At 46.0% G+C, this 17,605-nt stretch overlaps 1 protein-coding gene across 5 annotated transcripts in view; it reads left to right on the plus strand.

The window, feature by feature from the left end:
- ATP6V0A4 (ATPase H+ transporting V0 subunit a4) overlaps window positions 1–17,605 on the plus strand; it is a 92,610-nt gene that overhangs the window by 60,727 nt on the left and 14,278 nt on the right. For all 5 annotated transcript variants that reach the window (XM_050785003.1, XM_050785001.1, XM_050785004.1 and 2 more), the window contains 4 exons: window positions 3,663–3,781; window positions 4,819–5,035; window positions 7,964–8,065; window positions 15,732–15,848. In XM_050785003.1, the coding sequence (XP_050640960.1) occupies window positions 3,663–3,781; window positions 4,819–5,035; window positions 7,964–8,065; window positions 15,732–15,848 (555 nt within the window). The remainder of the gene's footprint in view (window positions 1–3,662; window positions 3,782–4,818; window positions 5,036–7,963; window positions 8,066–15,731; window positions 15,849–17,605) is intronic.

Consider the following 17,605-nt stretch of genomic DNA (forward strand, 5'->3'; position numbering starts at 1 on the left):
GTATTCGTCCATTTTCATGCTGCTGATAAAGACATCCCCGAGACTGGGTAATTTATAAAGAAAATGATTGTGTGGGGAGGCCGCACAGTCATGGCAGAAGGTGAAAGGCACATCTTACATGGTGGCAGGCAAGAGAGAGAATGAGAGCCAAGTGAAATGGGTTTCCCGTTATAAAACCATCAGATCTTGTGAGACTTATTGACTCCCGTGAGAATAGTATGGGGGAAACCACCCCCATGATTCAATGATCTTCCACCGGCTTCCTCCCACAGCACATGGGAATTATGGGAGCTACAATTCAAGATGAGATTTGGGTGGGGACACAGCCAAACCATATCAATGTCTGTCCCTGTGTTAGTACTTGTATCATATATATATATATATATATAGGCTTACTTTTTACATAATACAAATTTCTACAGTGCATTTACTGACTGCATTTGGCATCTATTTGTGAATCAAATCACAAAATATTTGGCCTTCATCATAGCTGGCTTTAAGGTGTTTCTGAAAATTTTATAACAAATGAACACAACAAAATGGTTAAGAGCCTGGGCTCTTAACGCGGGAATCAGACTGCCTGTGTTTAACTCTTTGCTTTTCTATTTACTTGCTCTGTGAGTTTGAGCATGTTAACATCTCTATATCTGTTTCCTCACCTATAAAATGCATATAATAACTGCCCTAGGCCAGATGCGATGGCTCACACCTGTAATCCCAGCACTTTGGGAGGCCAAGACATGCGGATCATTTGAGGTCAGGAGTTCGACACCAGCCTGGCCAACATGGTGAAATCCCATCTCTATTAAAAATACAAAATTAGCTGGGCGTGGAGGTGGGTGCCTGTAATCCTAGCTACTAGGGAGGCTAAGGCAGGAGAATCGCTTGAACCCAGGAGGCGGAGGTTGCAGTGAGCTGAGACTGCACAGCCTGAGCGACAGAGCAAGACTCTGTCTCAAAAAAATATATATATACATATAAAAATAAAAATAAAAATAAACACCAGCCCTAACTCCTAGGGTTGCTCAGCAAATGAAATTATGTTTACACGTAAAACCCCTAGAACAGAGTCTGATGCACAAATGTGGTAAATACTCCTTGAATATTAGTTGCTTTTATGTTATTTCTTCCTAGGTATGTAAGTAAATTAATCTTCCTGTGGTTATGATAAATTATCTTATCTGTAAAATGAGAATAACTATATCTCACAGAGTTTTCAGTAGAACTAAATGAAATAGACACATCTAAATTGCTTAGTATGTGCTTGGTACTTAACTATTAACATTTTAAAATTTTCTTTTTATTTATTTATTTAGAGGCAAGGTCTTGCTCTCTTGCCCAGGCTGTAATGTAGTGGCATGATCATGGCTCACTGCAGCCTTGACCTCCTGGGCTCAATCTCCCTGCTTCAACCTTCCAAGCAGCTGGGACTACAAGCACACGCCATGCCATGCTGGGCTGATTTTTGTTTGTTTGTTTGTTTTGAGACGGAGTTTCACTTTTGTTGCCCAGGCAGGAGTGCAATGGTGCGATCTCAGCTCACCACAACCTCTGCCTCCCGAGTTTACAAGTGATTCTCCTGCCTCAGCCTCCTTAGCAGCTGGGATTACAGGGATGAGCCACCATGCCATGCTGGGCTAATTTTTAAAGAAATTTTTTGTAGAGACGGGGTCTCACTTTGTTGCCAGGCTGGTCTTAAACTCCTGACCTCAAGGGATCTTGCTGTCTTAGCCTCCCAAAGTGGTGGGATTACAAGCGTGAGCCACTGCACCTGGCCAACATTTTTAATGTATCAGATTTGGCTGGGTTTAAAGTGTGCTAGCACACCTGCCCTCACTGCATGGAATGTGCCTGTGGGAACTGTCCAGCCAGGTGGGCAAGGGGAATGCTAAGGGCTGGGGCACACCTGGTGCCACTTAGATGCCAAGGCCCATGTGAGGGTAGAGGAGGCATCTCTGGGGTCTGGGCATCTGTTATTGGAGTCCCTTCTCTCCGCTTCGCAGCAGCCGCCTCCTCAGTGGGTGCACCTCTGGCCCGGCTCAGGACACTGCAAAGGAAGGATCGGTGCAAATTAGCACCTGACCATGTGAGCCCGTGCGTGTGTTGGAGGGAGTGAGATGATTGTGTTTGAGGTTGTGTCTGGTTGGATGTTGGCCCCTTAACAGAAGCAAAGAAGTTTGGAGGAGGAAGTCATTTAGGAGAAAAGGTGAGAAAGCCTTGGCCGGGCGAGGTGGCTCAAGCCTGTAATCCCAGCACTTTGGGAGGCCGAGACGGGCGGATCACGAGGTCAGGAGATCGAGACCATCCGGGCTAACACAGTGAAACCCCGTCTCTACTAAAAATACAAAAACTTAGCCGGGCGAGGTGGCAGGCGCCTGTAGTCCCAGCTACTCGGGAGGCTGAGGCAGGAGAATGGCGTGAACCCGGGAGGCGGAGCTTGCAGTGAGCTGAGATCCGGCCACTGCACTCCAGCCTGGGTGACAGAGCGAGACTCCGTCTCAAAAAAAAAAAAAAAAAAAAAAGAAAAGGTGAGAAAGCCATTGTGCCCTTGTCACCTTTGACACGTCCCAGAGCAAACCTGAAAACAATTTGGGATGTACCTCAAGTACGGATGGGGACAGGGGAAGGAGCAAGGACTTGGAATCCTTTCCACAGAGTGGGAGTGGAGACTATGGGGCTGCTGAGATTTAAATGGGGAAGATGAATGTTAGTGACTCCGGTCCTTAGCCAGCGTGAGACCCTCACTAACCCCTCCACCCACCTGCCCTGCACGACCACCCAGTGTGCTTTCTCCTCATGTCAGTATCACCAGTATCGTTTGGGGCAGGACAGGTACACATGAGCCCCACCTGGCAGTGCTGTTTAAAACAGGGGTCGTGTAGAAGGCTGGGACTGTGTCTTACCCATCACGCTTACAAAGATTGGCTACTGGAACAGCTTTTTGAGAAGGGCCTGGGGAAATGCTTCGTCATGTGAAGCACTACAGACTTTCAGAGTAAGAGGTGGTATTATTAAAAAGGATTGGATACATTCACGGGCCAATGATCTATAGACCATGATTAGGGAAACTGAGGCAAGTTTGAGATCTTGCCATAATGGTTCAGATTAGTTTTCTTCTTCTTTTTTTTTTTTTTTTTTTTGAGACAGAGTCTTGCTCTGTCACCCAGGGGGCTGGAGTGCAATGGCGCGATCTCGGCTCACTGCAACCTCCGCCTTCTGGGTTCAAACGATTCTCCTGCCTCAGCCTCCTGAGTAGTTGGGATTACAGGAAACTGCCACCATGCCCAGCTAATTTTTGTATTTTTAGCAGAGACAGGGTTTCACCGTGTTGACCAAGCTGGTCTCGAACTCCTGACCTCAAGTGATCCACCTGCCTCGGCCTCCCAGATTATCTTTTCACGTAGGATTTTTCTCCCCTATTTTCCTCCAGCAGTTTGATGATAGCACTAATGATCCTGTTACTTTTGTCCTTAAAGTTGCATTTATAAAGGGTTTCATGCTTTTTTCCTTTTCGGACTCTAAAACGCATGCATTGAGCTGGACTGAAACATGAAAGTGCAGTTCCCAGAGCGATTCGCTCAGGGTAAGTTGTGCTGCAGCCCTCGACTCCAGTAGAACTTCTAAGACTCTCTCACTTGTTTTTTGTCCCATTTCCCATCCAGATTTGGAACTTGGCTTCAAACAAACTCACATTTTTGAACTCCTATAAAATGAAGATGTCGGTGATCCTGGGAATTGTCCAGATGGTTTTTGGTGTCATCCTCAGCCTTTTCAATCACTTGTAAGTTTCCTGATGGACTCTCTGCCCGCTCTGTCTGATCACACTAATGATGAGTGGTGACAGAGCCACTGGTTTGGGACCTGCATCTCTCTGTACAAGTTTTCTTCCTATGAGGGGTACTTCCCTGGGCATTTTGGCTTGAGCCAAGACAAGCTGGTTGGCTGGAAATGGCAGCTCCTCCGTTTCTCCTAAGCAGAGTCTGTCCGAGGTAAATGCTCCTCTGGCTGCAGAAATATTTGAGGGTTCAAAAAAAGACTGGAGGCCAGGCACGGTGTCTCACACCTGTAATCCCAGCACTTTGGAAGGCCGACAGGTGGATCACCTGAGGTCAGGAGTTCAAGACCAGCCTAGACAACATGGTGAAACCCTGTCTCTACTAAAAATACAAAAATTAGCTAGGTGTGGTGGCGGGCACCTGTAATCCCAGCTACTTGGGAGGCTGAGGCAGGAGAATCCCTTGGACCTGGAGACAGAGGTTGCAGTGAGTCGAGATCACATCACTGCACTCCAGTCTGGGTGACAGAGTGAGACTCCATCTCAAAAAAGCAAAAACAAAAACAAAACAACAAAAAAAAACATTCTCAACTTCTAGGCTGTACAGAATCAGATGATAGGCTCAATTGGCCTGTGGGCCACACTTTGCCGACCCCTATCTTAGAGTGTTCTTAGGAAAAAGCTTCCAAATTCCCATTATATATCCTCTTGCCTTTAAATGTGCAACTGTGAGCTAGGTCCGCGTGCGAAGCTGTGGTCAGATCACCACCCTCTCTGTGTGGGCATGACCTTTGCTTTAGATGTTACTTCTAGACTGTGGTTCTCTCTGACTCTTGTGCAAAAGCACTTTCCAGTATTTCCTTCTCATTTTCTTTTCTATGCATCCATACAGGATTGCTTTTTGCTGGGGGATGTGGGGTGCTGTTGTTTGCCAGTAGTGCGAAAAAAAAAAAGATAGAACATTTTGTGCTTTGAGAGAATAATTAAGTCCTAATGTTCCCCTGATGTTCTATCTTGTGTATGTGTGTGTTTTCCACCCCCAGATACTTCAGAAGAACTCTCAACATCATTCTGCAATTTATCCCTGAGATGATTTTTATCCTGTGTCTGTTTGGATACCTGGTTTTCATGATCATTTTCAAGTGGTGCTGCTTTGACGTCCATGTATCTCAGCACGCCCCCAGCATCCTCATCCACTTCATCAACATGTTTCTGTTTAACTACAGTGACTCTTCCAATGCACCCCTCTACAAACATCAGGTATTTCTGCTTTTTTAAAATTCTTCTTTTATTTACTTGATTATGTCAAATTTCTCTCCTACTCTTTTTTTTTTTTTTTTTTTTTTTTTTTTTTTTTTTTTTTTGAGACAGAGTCTTGCTCTGTCACCCAGGCTGGAGTGCAGTGGCGCAGACTTGACTCACTGCAACCTCTGCTTCCTGGGGTAAAATGATTTTCCTGCCTCAGCCTTCTGAGTAGCTGGGACTGTAGGTGCACACCACCACGCCTGGCTAATTTTTGTGTTTTTAGTAGAGACAGGGTTTCACCATGTTGGCCAAGCTGCTGTTGAACTCCTAACCTTAAGTGATCCACCTGCCTTGGCTTACCAAAATGCTGGGATTACAGGTGTGAGCCACAGCACCCGGCCTCTCTCCTACTCTTGAGTGTTGCCAAGAGTAGTTATTTGTAAAACTGAGCCATCTTGGCGTCCAGTGGAGGCTGTTACATCCTTTACATTTCAAAAGGGTCTTATTAAATGAAGGCACAAGCACTGAGGGCTGTGGAGTGGCTGCAGCCATTCTTGCTGGGTAATACATGAGAGGGATGATTGCAGAGGGGTTGAAGATCGTCTTGTACATTGGCTATGAAGCAGGAAAAAAAATAACCCTCAGATTGATAGGCTTGCAATGGTAGAATGTTCTCTATGGCACCTTAATATTTAATAATCTTTTATTCAAAGAGTGCACTCTGGCTAAATTAACAAGAATAATCATTGAAACAGAATCAAGAAGAGAAGGCCCTGTATTCACATGGGTAGATGGTTTCTGGAAAACCATGAATCAAACTCATGCTCTTCTGTGAGCTTCCAAAGCTGGCGGGAGCTGCTGTTTTGCATTTGTTGCTCCTCTTCCAGAGACAGTTCATCCCAACCATTGCACTTTATTGCCACTCTGATTTCTTCCATTTCTTTTAGCCTCATTATCAACTTAATATTTAATTAATTAATTAATTTATTTATTTTTGGAGATGGAGTCCCACTCTGTCACCCAGGCTGGAATGCAGTGGCACGATCTTGGCTCACTGTGACCCCCGCCTCCTGGGTTCAAGTAATTCTCCTGCCTCAGCCTCCCAAGTAGCTGGGATTATAGGTGCCCACCACCAGGCCTGGCTAATTTTTGCATTAGAGACAGGATTTTACCATATTGGCCAGCTGGTCTTGAACTCCTGACCACAGGTAATCCACCCACCTCAGCCTCCCAAAGTGCTGGGATTACAGGTATGAGCCACCACGCCTGGCCAATATTTTATTTTTAAAAGGTATGCAGATCCTATTGGAGCTGGATATAAAAATAACTCAGTGAGTAATTCTTTGATAACACAAATAACAGTAGCTTTTTCTCCTTGGCTTCTCCCAGTGACTAACCTGATCATTTTATCTGAGGGTAGATTTTCACTAAAAAAGGCCCATTTCTATAGGTCCTGATTCCTCTGGATGAAGCCCTGTGACTAGTTCCACAAGGCCAGCTGCCCTTCAGTGCAAAGCTTGTCTGTCAGCGATTGCGCCCATCAGATGTCCTAGTTCATGTCATGCTTCTACGTCCACGCCCCTTCTCATGAGTTCGATTCCTAGTTGTGTCCTCTTTCCCTACCCAAGCGTTGATAAGAAAAAGAAAAGGCTCAGCGCAGTGCTCACGCCTGTAATCCCAGCACTTTGGGAGGCCAGGGCAGGCAGATCACCTGAGGTCAGGAGTTCGAGACCAGCCTGTCCAACATGGTGAAACCCTGTCCCTACTAAAAATACAAAAAAGTAGCTGGGCATGGTGGCGGGTGCCTATAATCCTAGCTACTTAGGAGGCTGAGGCAGGAGAATCACTTGAACCCAGGAGGCAAGAGATCACGCCACTGTACTCCAGCCTGGGCGACAGAGCGAGACTCCATCTCGAAAAAATAGTGGAGTGAGGGTGGAAGATGGAACAGATAAAGTGTTCCCTCTATTATCAGGGTGAATCTTGTTACAATTGAGATAATAAATTGTCTCCTGGCATTTACTGTGACCTTGGTCAGAATGCTTGGAGAAAGGTGAAGGCTCAAGATATGTTTTTCTATTTCCTTCGAGCCCCGTGCTCTCAATCCTTCTCAGCAGCCCTGACTGAGCCTTCTGAGGCTGGCTGGTTCTTTTGAGCATAGCAGCGATGAGTCACTCCTCTAAACTGGTCGCTGGGGTGTGTATAAGAAAGGAGGCAAGGGTGTGAGGACGTGAAAGGTGATCTGGAGCGGGAAGATAACAGGGTTTCAGCAGAGGCCTGAAGACCGCGGCTGCCTCACTCCAAAGGGAAGGCGAGAGAGACCGAGAGTGAGTTCAAAGTGGGTAACCCACAGCCTGTTGAGTAACTCGCCCACACTGAAGGGATGAAAGCCAGGTAGCGATGGTGAGGAACTTCTTTTTTCTTTTTTAAGAGATAGGAGCAAGAGAGCTCAGATAATTATCTAGGATTCCAAATATAAAATTACCGGTTGAATAATATTTATGACTTAAAGTGACCCAAGGACTTTTGAGTACCACCGAGTGACTGGTAACGTCATGAGGCCTGCCATAGTTTTCATCCAGACCCAGGTGAAAACGACCCCCATGGGACGGAGTTGAAGACAAGGGGTGCCTTTATAATGTTTCCTGTGTACTTCTTGTTTAAAAGACTGGTTACATATGGCACAAGGGGCTACTCAGAGAATGAGGAATACAGAGAGTTTCCAGTATCTACCCTGTGTCGAACATTTGGATACACTGGACAGATATTTCTCTATCTGCAAGGGGAATATTCCAGATGTGAAGGTCAATGGATTCATTGAAATGCTTTAGATCTCTCAAAATAAAGTGCTAGTGAGGTGGCCCATAGTGGTTATTTTCATCATGTAAAGTGTGCTGTTCTGTCATGTGAAAATGATGAGATCTCGCCATTTTGGTCTTGCAGCAAGAAGTCCAAAGTTTCTTTGTGGTGATGGCTTTGATCTCTGTGCCGTGGATGCTTCTGATTAAGCCGTTTATTCTTAGAGCCAGTCATCGGAAATCCCAGGTAAGGGCTGTTTGTTTCAGTTCACCTTACTTTGCATAGGAATGTGGGTTTCTGGAAAGATAAATCTTGGGTTTAGAGAGAATCATCCTGGGCTGCCAGGGCCGGAAGAATGGTGTTGAGGAACTGACCCGCCCTGAGTATGTTTCGTTCATGGAGCTAGACTTTTTCCCTGGGCCGTCTTATTTCCAGCAAGACGCTCGATTAAGGGCAAGCGCGTTTAAACCTTATGTCTTGGCTGGGCATGGTGGCCCATGCCTGTAATCCTAGCACTTTGGGAGGCTGAGGTGGGTGGATCACCTGAGGTCATGAGTTTGAGACCAGCTTGGCCAACATGGGGAAACTCTGTCTCTACTAAAAATACAAAAATTAGCCAGGTGTGGTGGTGGGTGCCTGTAATCCCAACTGCTTGGGAGGCTGAGGCAGGAGAATCTTTTGGGTTTTTTTTTTTTTTTTTTTTTTTTTTTTTTTTTGAGACGGAGTCTCGCTCTGTCGCCCAGGCTGGAGTGCAGTGGCGCGATCTCGGCTCACTGCAAGCTCCGCCTCCCGGGTTCACGCCATTCTCCTGCCTCAGCCTCCCGAGTAGCTGGGACTACAGGCGCCCACAACCGCGCCCGGCTAATTTTTTGTATTTTTAGTAGAGACGGGGTTTCACCGTGGTCTCGATCTCCTGACCTTGTGATCCGCCCGCCTCGGCCTCCCAAAGTGCTGGGATTACAGGCGTGAGCCACCGCGCCCGGCAAGGAGAATCTTTGGAACCCAGGGTTGGCGGGGGAGATTGTAGTGAGCCAAGATCACACCACTTCACTCTAGCCCGGGCGAAAGGGTGAAACACCGTCTCAAAAATAAAATACAATAAAATAAACCTTATGTCTTGCAGACTTTGTTCAGGGTGTATGTGTGCTGAGTCTAGTGGTAGTTAATGATTTATAAGGGTCTGAATGTGGTTGTTTTATTAGTTATAAATAATATTTTATTATAATTTTACTTTTAAAACAAATATTAAAAGCTTTTGTGTGAGACTTTACTGTATTATGTTACAGATTGTGTCAGGGAATTAGAAGAATAAACAAATTCAATTAGGTTGCTTTTTGTTTGTTTGTGATTTTTCCCCTATTGCCAAATACCAGGTTCAGCCCACTTTCTCTTTTTGTCTAAACTGCCCCTGAGCCTCAGATGTACTCAGGGGTGAAGCAGAGTTTAATATCAGCCTGAACCAAATAGGATTTAGGAAGATTAACCTTCCAGAGGACATCAGCGTCTAGCTATGACACACAGACGGTTTGAGATGGTCGTTCTCTGCTTTCCTCTATTAGTGCAAAAGATTAAGCGGAATGTGCTGAGACCATGTATGTTGTAAATGGTTGTAGATGTGTTCAGATTAAATTCTCTTTCTCTAAGATCTTTGTTGGATATTGACCTGGACGGGCAGCAGAGTCAGGGACCTTAGACATGATGAGACTTGAGTTCAGGAAGTTTGTCCCTATGTGACGCTCTGTTTCTCTGTCACCTGCCTCTCCTCCCACGGTCTCCTTATTTCCTGCCAGTCTGAACTCGTTCCAAAGCTTAGCTGAAATGTAATCTATGTGAGATATTCATAAAGAGGAAGACAAAGCAAGGAAGTCTTCGTTATTGTTTGGTTAATGGGTAGGAGAGCAAAGTGGTTAAGGGTTGTTGAGGTGGTGCTTGTCCAGACAGGTGACCAGGTATTTCAAAGAGGGTGGCAGATACCTGTTTGGAGAAGGAGATGCAAGTTTTGGTTTTTTTCTAGAGACCAGGTCTCGCGCTGTCTCTGAGGCCAGAGTGCAGTGGCTATTCACAGGCACAATCATAGCTCACTGCAGCCTCTGATTCCTGGGCTCAAGCCATCCTCCTGTGTCAGCCTCCCAAGTAACAGGCATGCCACCCTGCATGGCTCAGCTTTTTTTTTTTTTTTTTTGAGATGGGCTCTCACTGTGCTGCCCAGGCTGCTCTCAAACTCATGGCCTCAAGTGATTGTATTTATTTTTTTCTAGGAACTAAATCTGTCCATAAGCCAAGAGCCAGGTTACTGTAGGCTCTCCTGAGTTCCAGGACTGTAAAATAATAGCTTGTCTTGCTCTTCGCACCGCACAAGCTCTTTAGACAGTTGCTGATCTCAGAGTGGTAGATTTCTCCTTTGCGCTGCCAGTTGACTTAAACAGAGGGAAGGAGGGAGAGAGGGTTCTCCTAGTCTGCCTTCATGGATGACAGCTCTGAAAGTGACTGGTAACGGGAGCTCCTGAGGACGGGGTGGAGGCCTATTCCCTTGGCCCTTGGGATGCACGGCCGTTGGTTGTTTCCTCCAGCGGCTGCTTAGGGTCCTTTACGTGTTAGAAACATTACCACCTCCATTCAAGCGATGGTCCTATAATGGCATTATTTGCCCCCTCTCCACCTCTCTTTCATGAAATTTTACAGACCTAATACATAGAGACAAACAATTTGTTCTGACGGACTTCAGGTAATATGAATAGGGGTCCTGTCTATGAGCCTCTCCTACCACCTGGGTCCCTGCGGAATGTGGCCTGGGAACCTCTCCGCTAGAGGGCCGCCTGTGGCATGGCCCTGATGACACACCCTGTGGGCAGCCAGTGTGTACACATCTCCTTCTGAGAGCGCTTGTGGCCACTCACCAGGCCCCCCACGTTCTGTTTCCTCTTCCAACTTGCTGCTGTGAACCCAGGTCCCCCCATACTCCCACATCTCAGGTCATAGTGAAATAACTGTGTGTTTCTATTTAAAATCTTCATCTCGACATGTGTGTTTCTTATGGTAAATGTTACTGAAACATATACAGAGACGTGCGTGAATAACGAGGCACCAATCCATGAGGTATCACAATATGAACACGTTCGTGTCACCTGCACTCAAATCGAGAAACTGGTCATCCTTAGAACCTGAGAGTCCTGACTGGGCGCGGTGGCTCATGCCTGTAATCCCAGCACTCTGGGAGGCTGAGGCAGGTGGATGGCCTGAGGTCAGGAGTTCGAGACCAGCCTGGCCAACATGGTAAAACCCCGTCTCTACTAAAAATACAAAAATTAGCTATGCATGGTGGTGGGTGCCTTATAATCCCAGCTACTTGGGAGGCTGAAGCAAGAGAATTGCTTGAACCTGAGAGGTGGAGATGGCAGTGAGCTGAGATCGCCGCCATTGCATTCCAGCCTAGGCGACAAGAGCGAGACTCTGTCTCAAAAAAAAAAAAGTTCTTTGTGCCTCCTTCCTGTCACTCTTACCCCAAGAGCAAACATTGTGGTGACTTCCAGGACTGTCAGTTCATTTTGCCTATTCTTGAACTTTGTTTAAATGAAATCATCCAGAATATCTTCTTTGGGATCTGTCTTCTCTCATCCAACATTGCCGTGTCAGTAATTACAAATGATGATACTATAAACATCCTTGTATATATCTTTTGGCACATGGGTTTTAATTTTTTTTTTATTTTATGTATGTATTTTTAGATAGGGTCTTGCTCTATTGCCCAGATTGGAGTGCAGTGGTGGGATCATAGCTGACTCATCTCCTGGGCTCAAGTAATCCTCCCACCTCAGCCTCCTGAGTAGCTGGGATTGCAGGCCTGCACCACCACGCCCAGCTATTTTTAAAATTTCTTTTGGTAGAGGTGAGATCTTCCTATATTGCCTAGGCTGGTCTTGAACTCCTGAGATCAAGTGATCCTCCTGCCTTTGCCTCCCAAAGTGCTGGGATTGTAAGTGTGAGCCACTGTGCCCAGCCACATGTGTTTTTAGAAAGTTGCCAGTAGCTAATTTACAATGATTGCTGTATGTTTTATTTCATACGCCACCCAGCTTAAGCATTGTGAGATTTTAGTAAGAGAACTGCAAGTAAGTATCTGGAAGGAAGATAGTCACTTGGATTCACAAGTCTAATATCATACTTCTACAACATTATTCATGTTCATTTTAACTAATTCAAGAATAATGAGCAGAAAATGGTAGAGTTTAGGGTTGGAAATGGAGAAGCCATAATATATTTCTCCTTTGATATTTTCTTCTGTAAGTTGAAGGGGAGAGAAAATAGGATTTCGAGATGACAAATATAAAGTTAACTTGAGCCACATCCCTCCTCATGGGATAAAGAACCACAAGGTCTTGGGGAAAGGCCAGCATAGAAGCCGGCTCTCAGCACCTGGTACCCTGGACTCCTGTCTAGATGGATCTGAGCCCACTTCTGGGTCCTGCAGAGGCCCTGTTCCTCAGTCTCCTGAGGGCAAACCAGGCCACTGGCATGGACACCACGAGTCCCTGGGTGGCCAAGGGGCAGCTGTCTGTGGGGAAGGCAGGTGGAACTTAGACATTTTGGGTCAGGGTGTTTGTGCGCACATACAAGGCCCTCGTGATATAGGATGAAGCCAGAGGTGAAAAAAAGAGGGCTCCCTGGTCCAGGGTCAGCTCCCACGCTGCTATGGCATGGCGTGAATTCTGAATTTCAACACGGCCTTCCCAGTTTTTACAAAGATTTATTTTTTAAGCTAGGAGACGAGAACCCCTAGACACACACACTTTCTTATTTTTTTGAGGCGGAGTCTTGCTTGGTCACCCAGGCTGGAATGCAGTGGCGCAAACACTGCTCACTTCAGTTCAACATCCCAGGCTCAAGAGATCCTCCTATGTAGTTGGGACAGGTGAACCCTCAGCCAGGCTAAATTTTTTTTTTTTTTTTTTGAGAGATGGTATCTCACTTTGTTGCCCAGGCTGATCTTGAACTCCTAGGCTCAAGCATGGAACCTATTTTATTTAGGAATTTGTTGGCTTGATGTATAACTTTTACATATTTCAACATATGGTATGTGAACTACCGTCTTTACTCTTGTCCAGAGCCCTGCAAATGTTAAGTGCAGACCTGCTAAAGAAAGGAGGGCCCTGGCCGGGTGCAATGGCTCATGCCGGTAATGCTAGCACTTTGGGAGGCCGAGGCAGGTGGATCACCTGAGTTCAGGAGTTCGAGATCAGCCTGGCCAACATGGCAAAACCCCGTCTCTATTAAAAATACAAAAATTAGCTGGGCATGGTGGCGGGTGCCTATAATCCCGGGTACTCAGGAGGACTGAGGCTGGAGAATCTCTTGAACTCCAGAGATGGAGGTTGCAGTGAACCAAGATCACACCACTTCACTCCAGCCTGGGCAAAAGAGCAAAATTCCTTAAAAAAAAAAAAAAAAGAAAGAAAGAGAGAGAGAGAGAGAGAGAGAAAGAGAAAGAAAGAGTCCAGATACGGTGATGCCTACTTTATATTACTCCTCCCATGAAGAAGAAAGAAAGAAAGAGAGAGAGAGAGAAAGAGAGAAAGAGAGAGAGAAAGAAAGAGAGAAAGAAAGAAAAAAAGAAAGTAAGTCCAGATACATTGATGCCTAATTACGATACCTCTCCCATGAAATCATTCTAGAAAAACTTTGGACATGGGACTTTAAGCTTCATGGTGACTTGAAAGAAATATGCCATTCAAACTTAGGGGTAAAACCAGACCAAGTTGAATGGTGACTATGCCTAGATTTTTTTTCCATGAATTTTTCCTAAGCTATTTTTATAGTTAATTTCACAAGGCTACATGGAAGGTACGACTGATGATTTATGACCTTGTGTATTTCTTTTAACAATGGAAAGGCACTTTCGTACTTGCATTGCTTTACTGTCGAGACTGCATCATTTGGCACATTCTGGAGCATTGTGGAGAAAAAGCACATGCACTGGAGTCAGGCGCTGGGTTTGAATCATGGCTCTGCCACTTACCCGCCTTGCCAGCTGTATGATCTTGGGCACCTTTCTTTCTTCCTTCCTTCTTTCTTTCTTTCTTTCTTTCTTTCTTTCTTTCTTTCTTTCTTTCTTTCTTTCTTTCTTTCTTTCTTTCTTTCTTTCCTTTCCTTTCCTTTCCTTTCCTTTCTTTTCTTTTCTTTTCTTTTCTTTTCTTTTTTCTTTCTTTTCTTTCTTTTCTTTTTTTTTTTTTTTTTTGAGACGGAGTCTAGCTCTGTTGCCCAGGCTGGAGTGCAATGGCCGGATCTCAGCTCACTGCAAGCCCCGCCTCCCGGGTTCCCGCCATTCTCCTGCCTCAGCCTCCCGAGTAGCTGGGAGTACAGGCGCCCGCCACCTCGCCCGGCTAATTTTTTTTGTATTTTAGTAGAGACGGGTTTCACCGTGTTAGCCAGGATGGTCTCGATCTCCTGAACTCGTGATCCGCCCGTCTCGGCCTCCCAAAGTGCTGGGATTACAGGCTTGAGCCACTGCGCCCGGCCTTCTTTCTTTTCTTTCTTTTCTTTCTTTCTTTCTTTCTTTCTTTCTTTCTTTCTTTCTTTCTTTCTTTCTTTCTTTCTTTCTTTCTTTCTTTCTTTCTTTCTTTCTTTCCTTTCCTTTCCTTTCCTTTCCTTTCCTTTCTTTTCTTTCCTTTCCTTTCTTTCCTTTCTTTTCTTTCTTTTCTTTTCTTTCTTTCTTTCTTTTTCTTTCTTTCTTTCTTTCTTTCTTTCTTTCTTTCTTTCTTTCTTTCTTTCTTTCTTTCTTTCTTTCTTTCTTTCTTTCTTTCTTTCTTTCTTTCTTTCTTTCTTTCTTTCTTTCTTTCTTTCCTTCTTTCCTTCTTTCTTTCTTCTTTCTTGACAGAGACTCACTCTGTCCCCTAGGCTGGAGTGCAGTGGTACAATCTTGACTCACTGCAACCTCTGCCTCCTGGCTTCAAGCGATTCTGCTTCCTCAGCCTCCTAAGTAGCTGGGATTACAGGCATGTGCTACCACGCCCAGCTACTTTTTGTATTTTTATAGAGATGGGATCACTCTATGTTGCCCAGGCTGGTCTTGAACTCTCGGCCTCAGGCGATCCTCTCACCTTGGCCTCCCACAGCACTGGGGTTATAGGCATGAGCCACTGTGCCTGGCCTTTAATTTTTTTTTTTTTTTGAAATGGAGTCTCGCTCTGTTGCCTAGGCTGGAGTGCAGTGGTGTGATCTCGGCTCACTGCAGCCTCCACCTCCTAAGTTCCAGTGATTCTCCTGCCTCAGCCTCCTGGGTAGCTGGGATTACAGGCACGCACTACCATGCCCAGCTATTTTTTGTATTTTTAGTAGAGACAGGGTTTCACTATGTTGGCCAGGCTGGTCTTGAACTCCTGACCTCAGGTGATCCACCCACCTCAGCCTCCCAAAGTGCTAGGATTATAGGCATGAGCCACTGTGCCTGGCCTAATTTTTGTATTTTTAGTAGAGACGGGGTTTCACCATGTTGACCACGCTGGTCTTGGACTCCTGACCTCAAGTGATCTGCCCACCTCAGCCTCCATAAGTGCTGAGATTACAGGTGTGAGCCACCGTGCCTGGCCGGGCACTTTTCTATTTTTTTTTTTGAGACGGAGTCTCACTCTGTCGCCCAGGCTGGAGTGCAGCGGCGCAATCTCGGCTCACTGCAAGCTCCGCTTCCCAGGCACATTTCTTAAACTTTCTGTGCTGCAGCTTACTTCTCTAGAAAATAGGGTGATAATTGTGCTTATATAAAATGGTTGTTGTGAGTGCTTAGTGAGATAGTGTAATGTTTAGAACAATGTCTGGTACATACATAGTATTTGAGGAGAGCCTTTATTTATATTTATATATGTTAGAATTCCCAGGGTGAGTTGAGTGCATTCCTCATTTCCCTGCTTGTCTGCTGCAGGCATCCAGGATCCAAGAAGATGCCACCGAAAACATCGAAGGTGACAGCTCCAGCCCTTCCAGTGGTTCTGGCCAGAGGACTTCTGCCCACGGGGCTCAGGATGACCATGGGGAAGAGGTATCTGGGACGAGAGCCCCTGAGGAAGACTCCCCAGTTTATACAGATTCTAGAATGGACACAGGCAGTAGAGCTGGGCGGGTCTGGAGGGCCCCACGGGGCAGTAGCCCTACCACTGCTGAGTCCTGGGAGGCTGTGAAGGTCTCAGGGAAGGGGACGTACTAGCTAGTCTAAGAGGATCAGAACAGCTATTTATCAACCAATCTGGGCACATTTTAATATTTTAGTCCAAGTACTGCTGCATCTTATGTGTCAGGTGACTATCAGCCTCAGATCTAGTAACATAGAAGGTCCCGCGTGTTACTAAGGCCTCCTTGGCTCAGCACCACACCCCTATAATCTCTCTTTTTTGTTTGGTTTTGAGATAGAGTCTAACTCTCTAACTCTGTTGCCCAGGCTGGAATGAGCCAGTTTCAGCTCACTGCAACCTCCGCCTCCCAGGCTCAAGTGATTCTCCTGCCTCAGCCTCCCTAATAGCTGGGATTACAGGCACCTGCCACTGCACCTGGTTAATTTTTGTATTTTTAGTAGAGATGGGGTTTCCCCATGTTGGCCAGGCTGATCTTGAACTCCTGACCTCAGGTGATCTGCCTGCCTCGGCCTCCCAAAGTGCTGGGATTACGGGCGTGAGCCACTGTGCCTGGCCCCCTGTGATCTCTTTATAATGTTATCTGCCTCTCACGTGAATTCGTATATTGTTTTGTTCCCTCATCCCTCCCCGCTTCTGCTTGTGCAAGGACAGCCGCTGCCCCTCAGGATCCCAGGCCACATCCTTCCAGATGAAGGCAGCTGTCTGTTCCATGTGTTGACTGAAGTCAGCCACATTTGTGAATCCCAGGCTGGAGGCTTTAACCAGAGCTCTGTTCTAATTTGGGAGTGGGGACTGGGTTCCCATGAGGGCCACAGGTGCTATAAATGGCTCCATTTGTGGTATTAATTACTTATTTTAAAAAGTTTTCTCTAGATAGCCATGTGTGGTGGCTCATGCCTGTAATCCTAGCACTTTGGGAGGCCAAGGTGGGCAGATCACTTGAGGTTAGGAGTTCAAGACCAGCCTGGTCAAAATGGTGAAACCCTGTCTCTACTAAAAATACAGAAATTAGCCAGGCATGGTGGTGGGCACCTGTAATCCCAGCTACTGGGGAAGCTGAGGCAGGAGAATCACTTGAACCTGAGAGGCAGAGGTTGCAGTGAGCTGAGATCGCGCCACTGCACTCTAGCCTGGGCGACAGAGCAAGAGTCTATCTGAAAAAAAATATATATATATCTTGATTAATTAGAATTAATGAAAAATCTCGATCATGAAAATTCTTTCCAAGAAAATTCTAGGTACAGAGTGATCCACAGTAGTGGCTGTTGACATTACCGAGTCTGTCAGACCTGCTGGAATGTTTTAGAATCCAACCCACGCATCTTCTGACTCCTCAAGTCCTGGCCTGTCCAGGGCACCCTCCCTCATCTCTTCCCCTCCTACCCTTAATCTATATCCAGACAATTTCCACCTGCCACCTCCAACGTGAACAGGTTGCCCATGCTTGGGCAACTTCAGTCTCCATTCATGGACCTCTTTCCCCCAGGTCTAATCATGCATGGGTCTCCCGTCTCCAGGCAAATGTGTGCCTCCTCCTGTTTCTCTTTCAAGTTCCTTTCTTGCATCTCTCCACACCAGGGTTAGCCAAACTCAAGGTTAGGGGTGCAGTCTTTTTTTGGTATTTTTGTAGAGACGGGGTTTCACCCTGTTGGCCAGGCTGGCCTTT

The sequence above is a fragment of the Macaca thibetana genome, chromosome 3, assembly GCF_024542745.1.
Source record: "Macaca thibetana thibetana isolate TM-01 chromosome 3, ASM2454274v1, whole genome shotgun sequence".
Lineage (NCBI taxonomy): Eukaryota > Metazoa > Chordata > Mammalia > Primates > Cercopithecidae > Macaca > Macaca thibetana.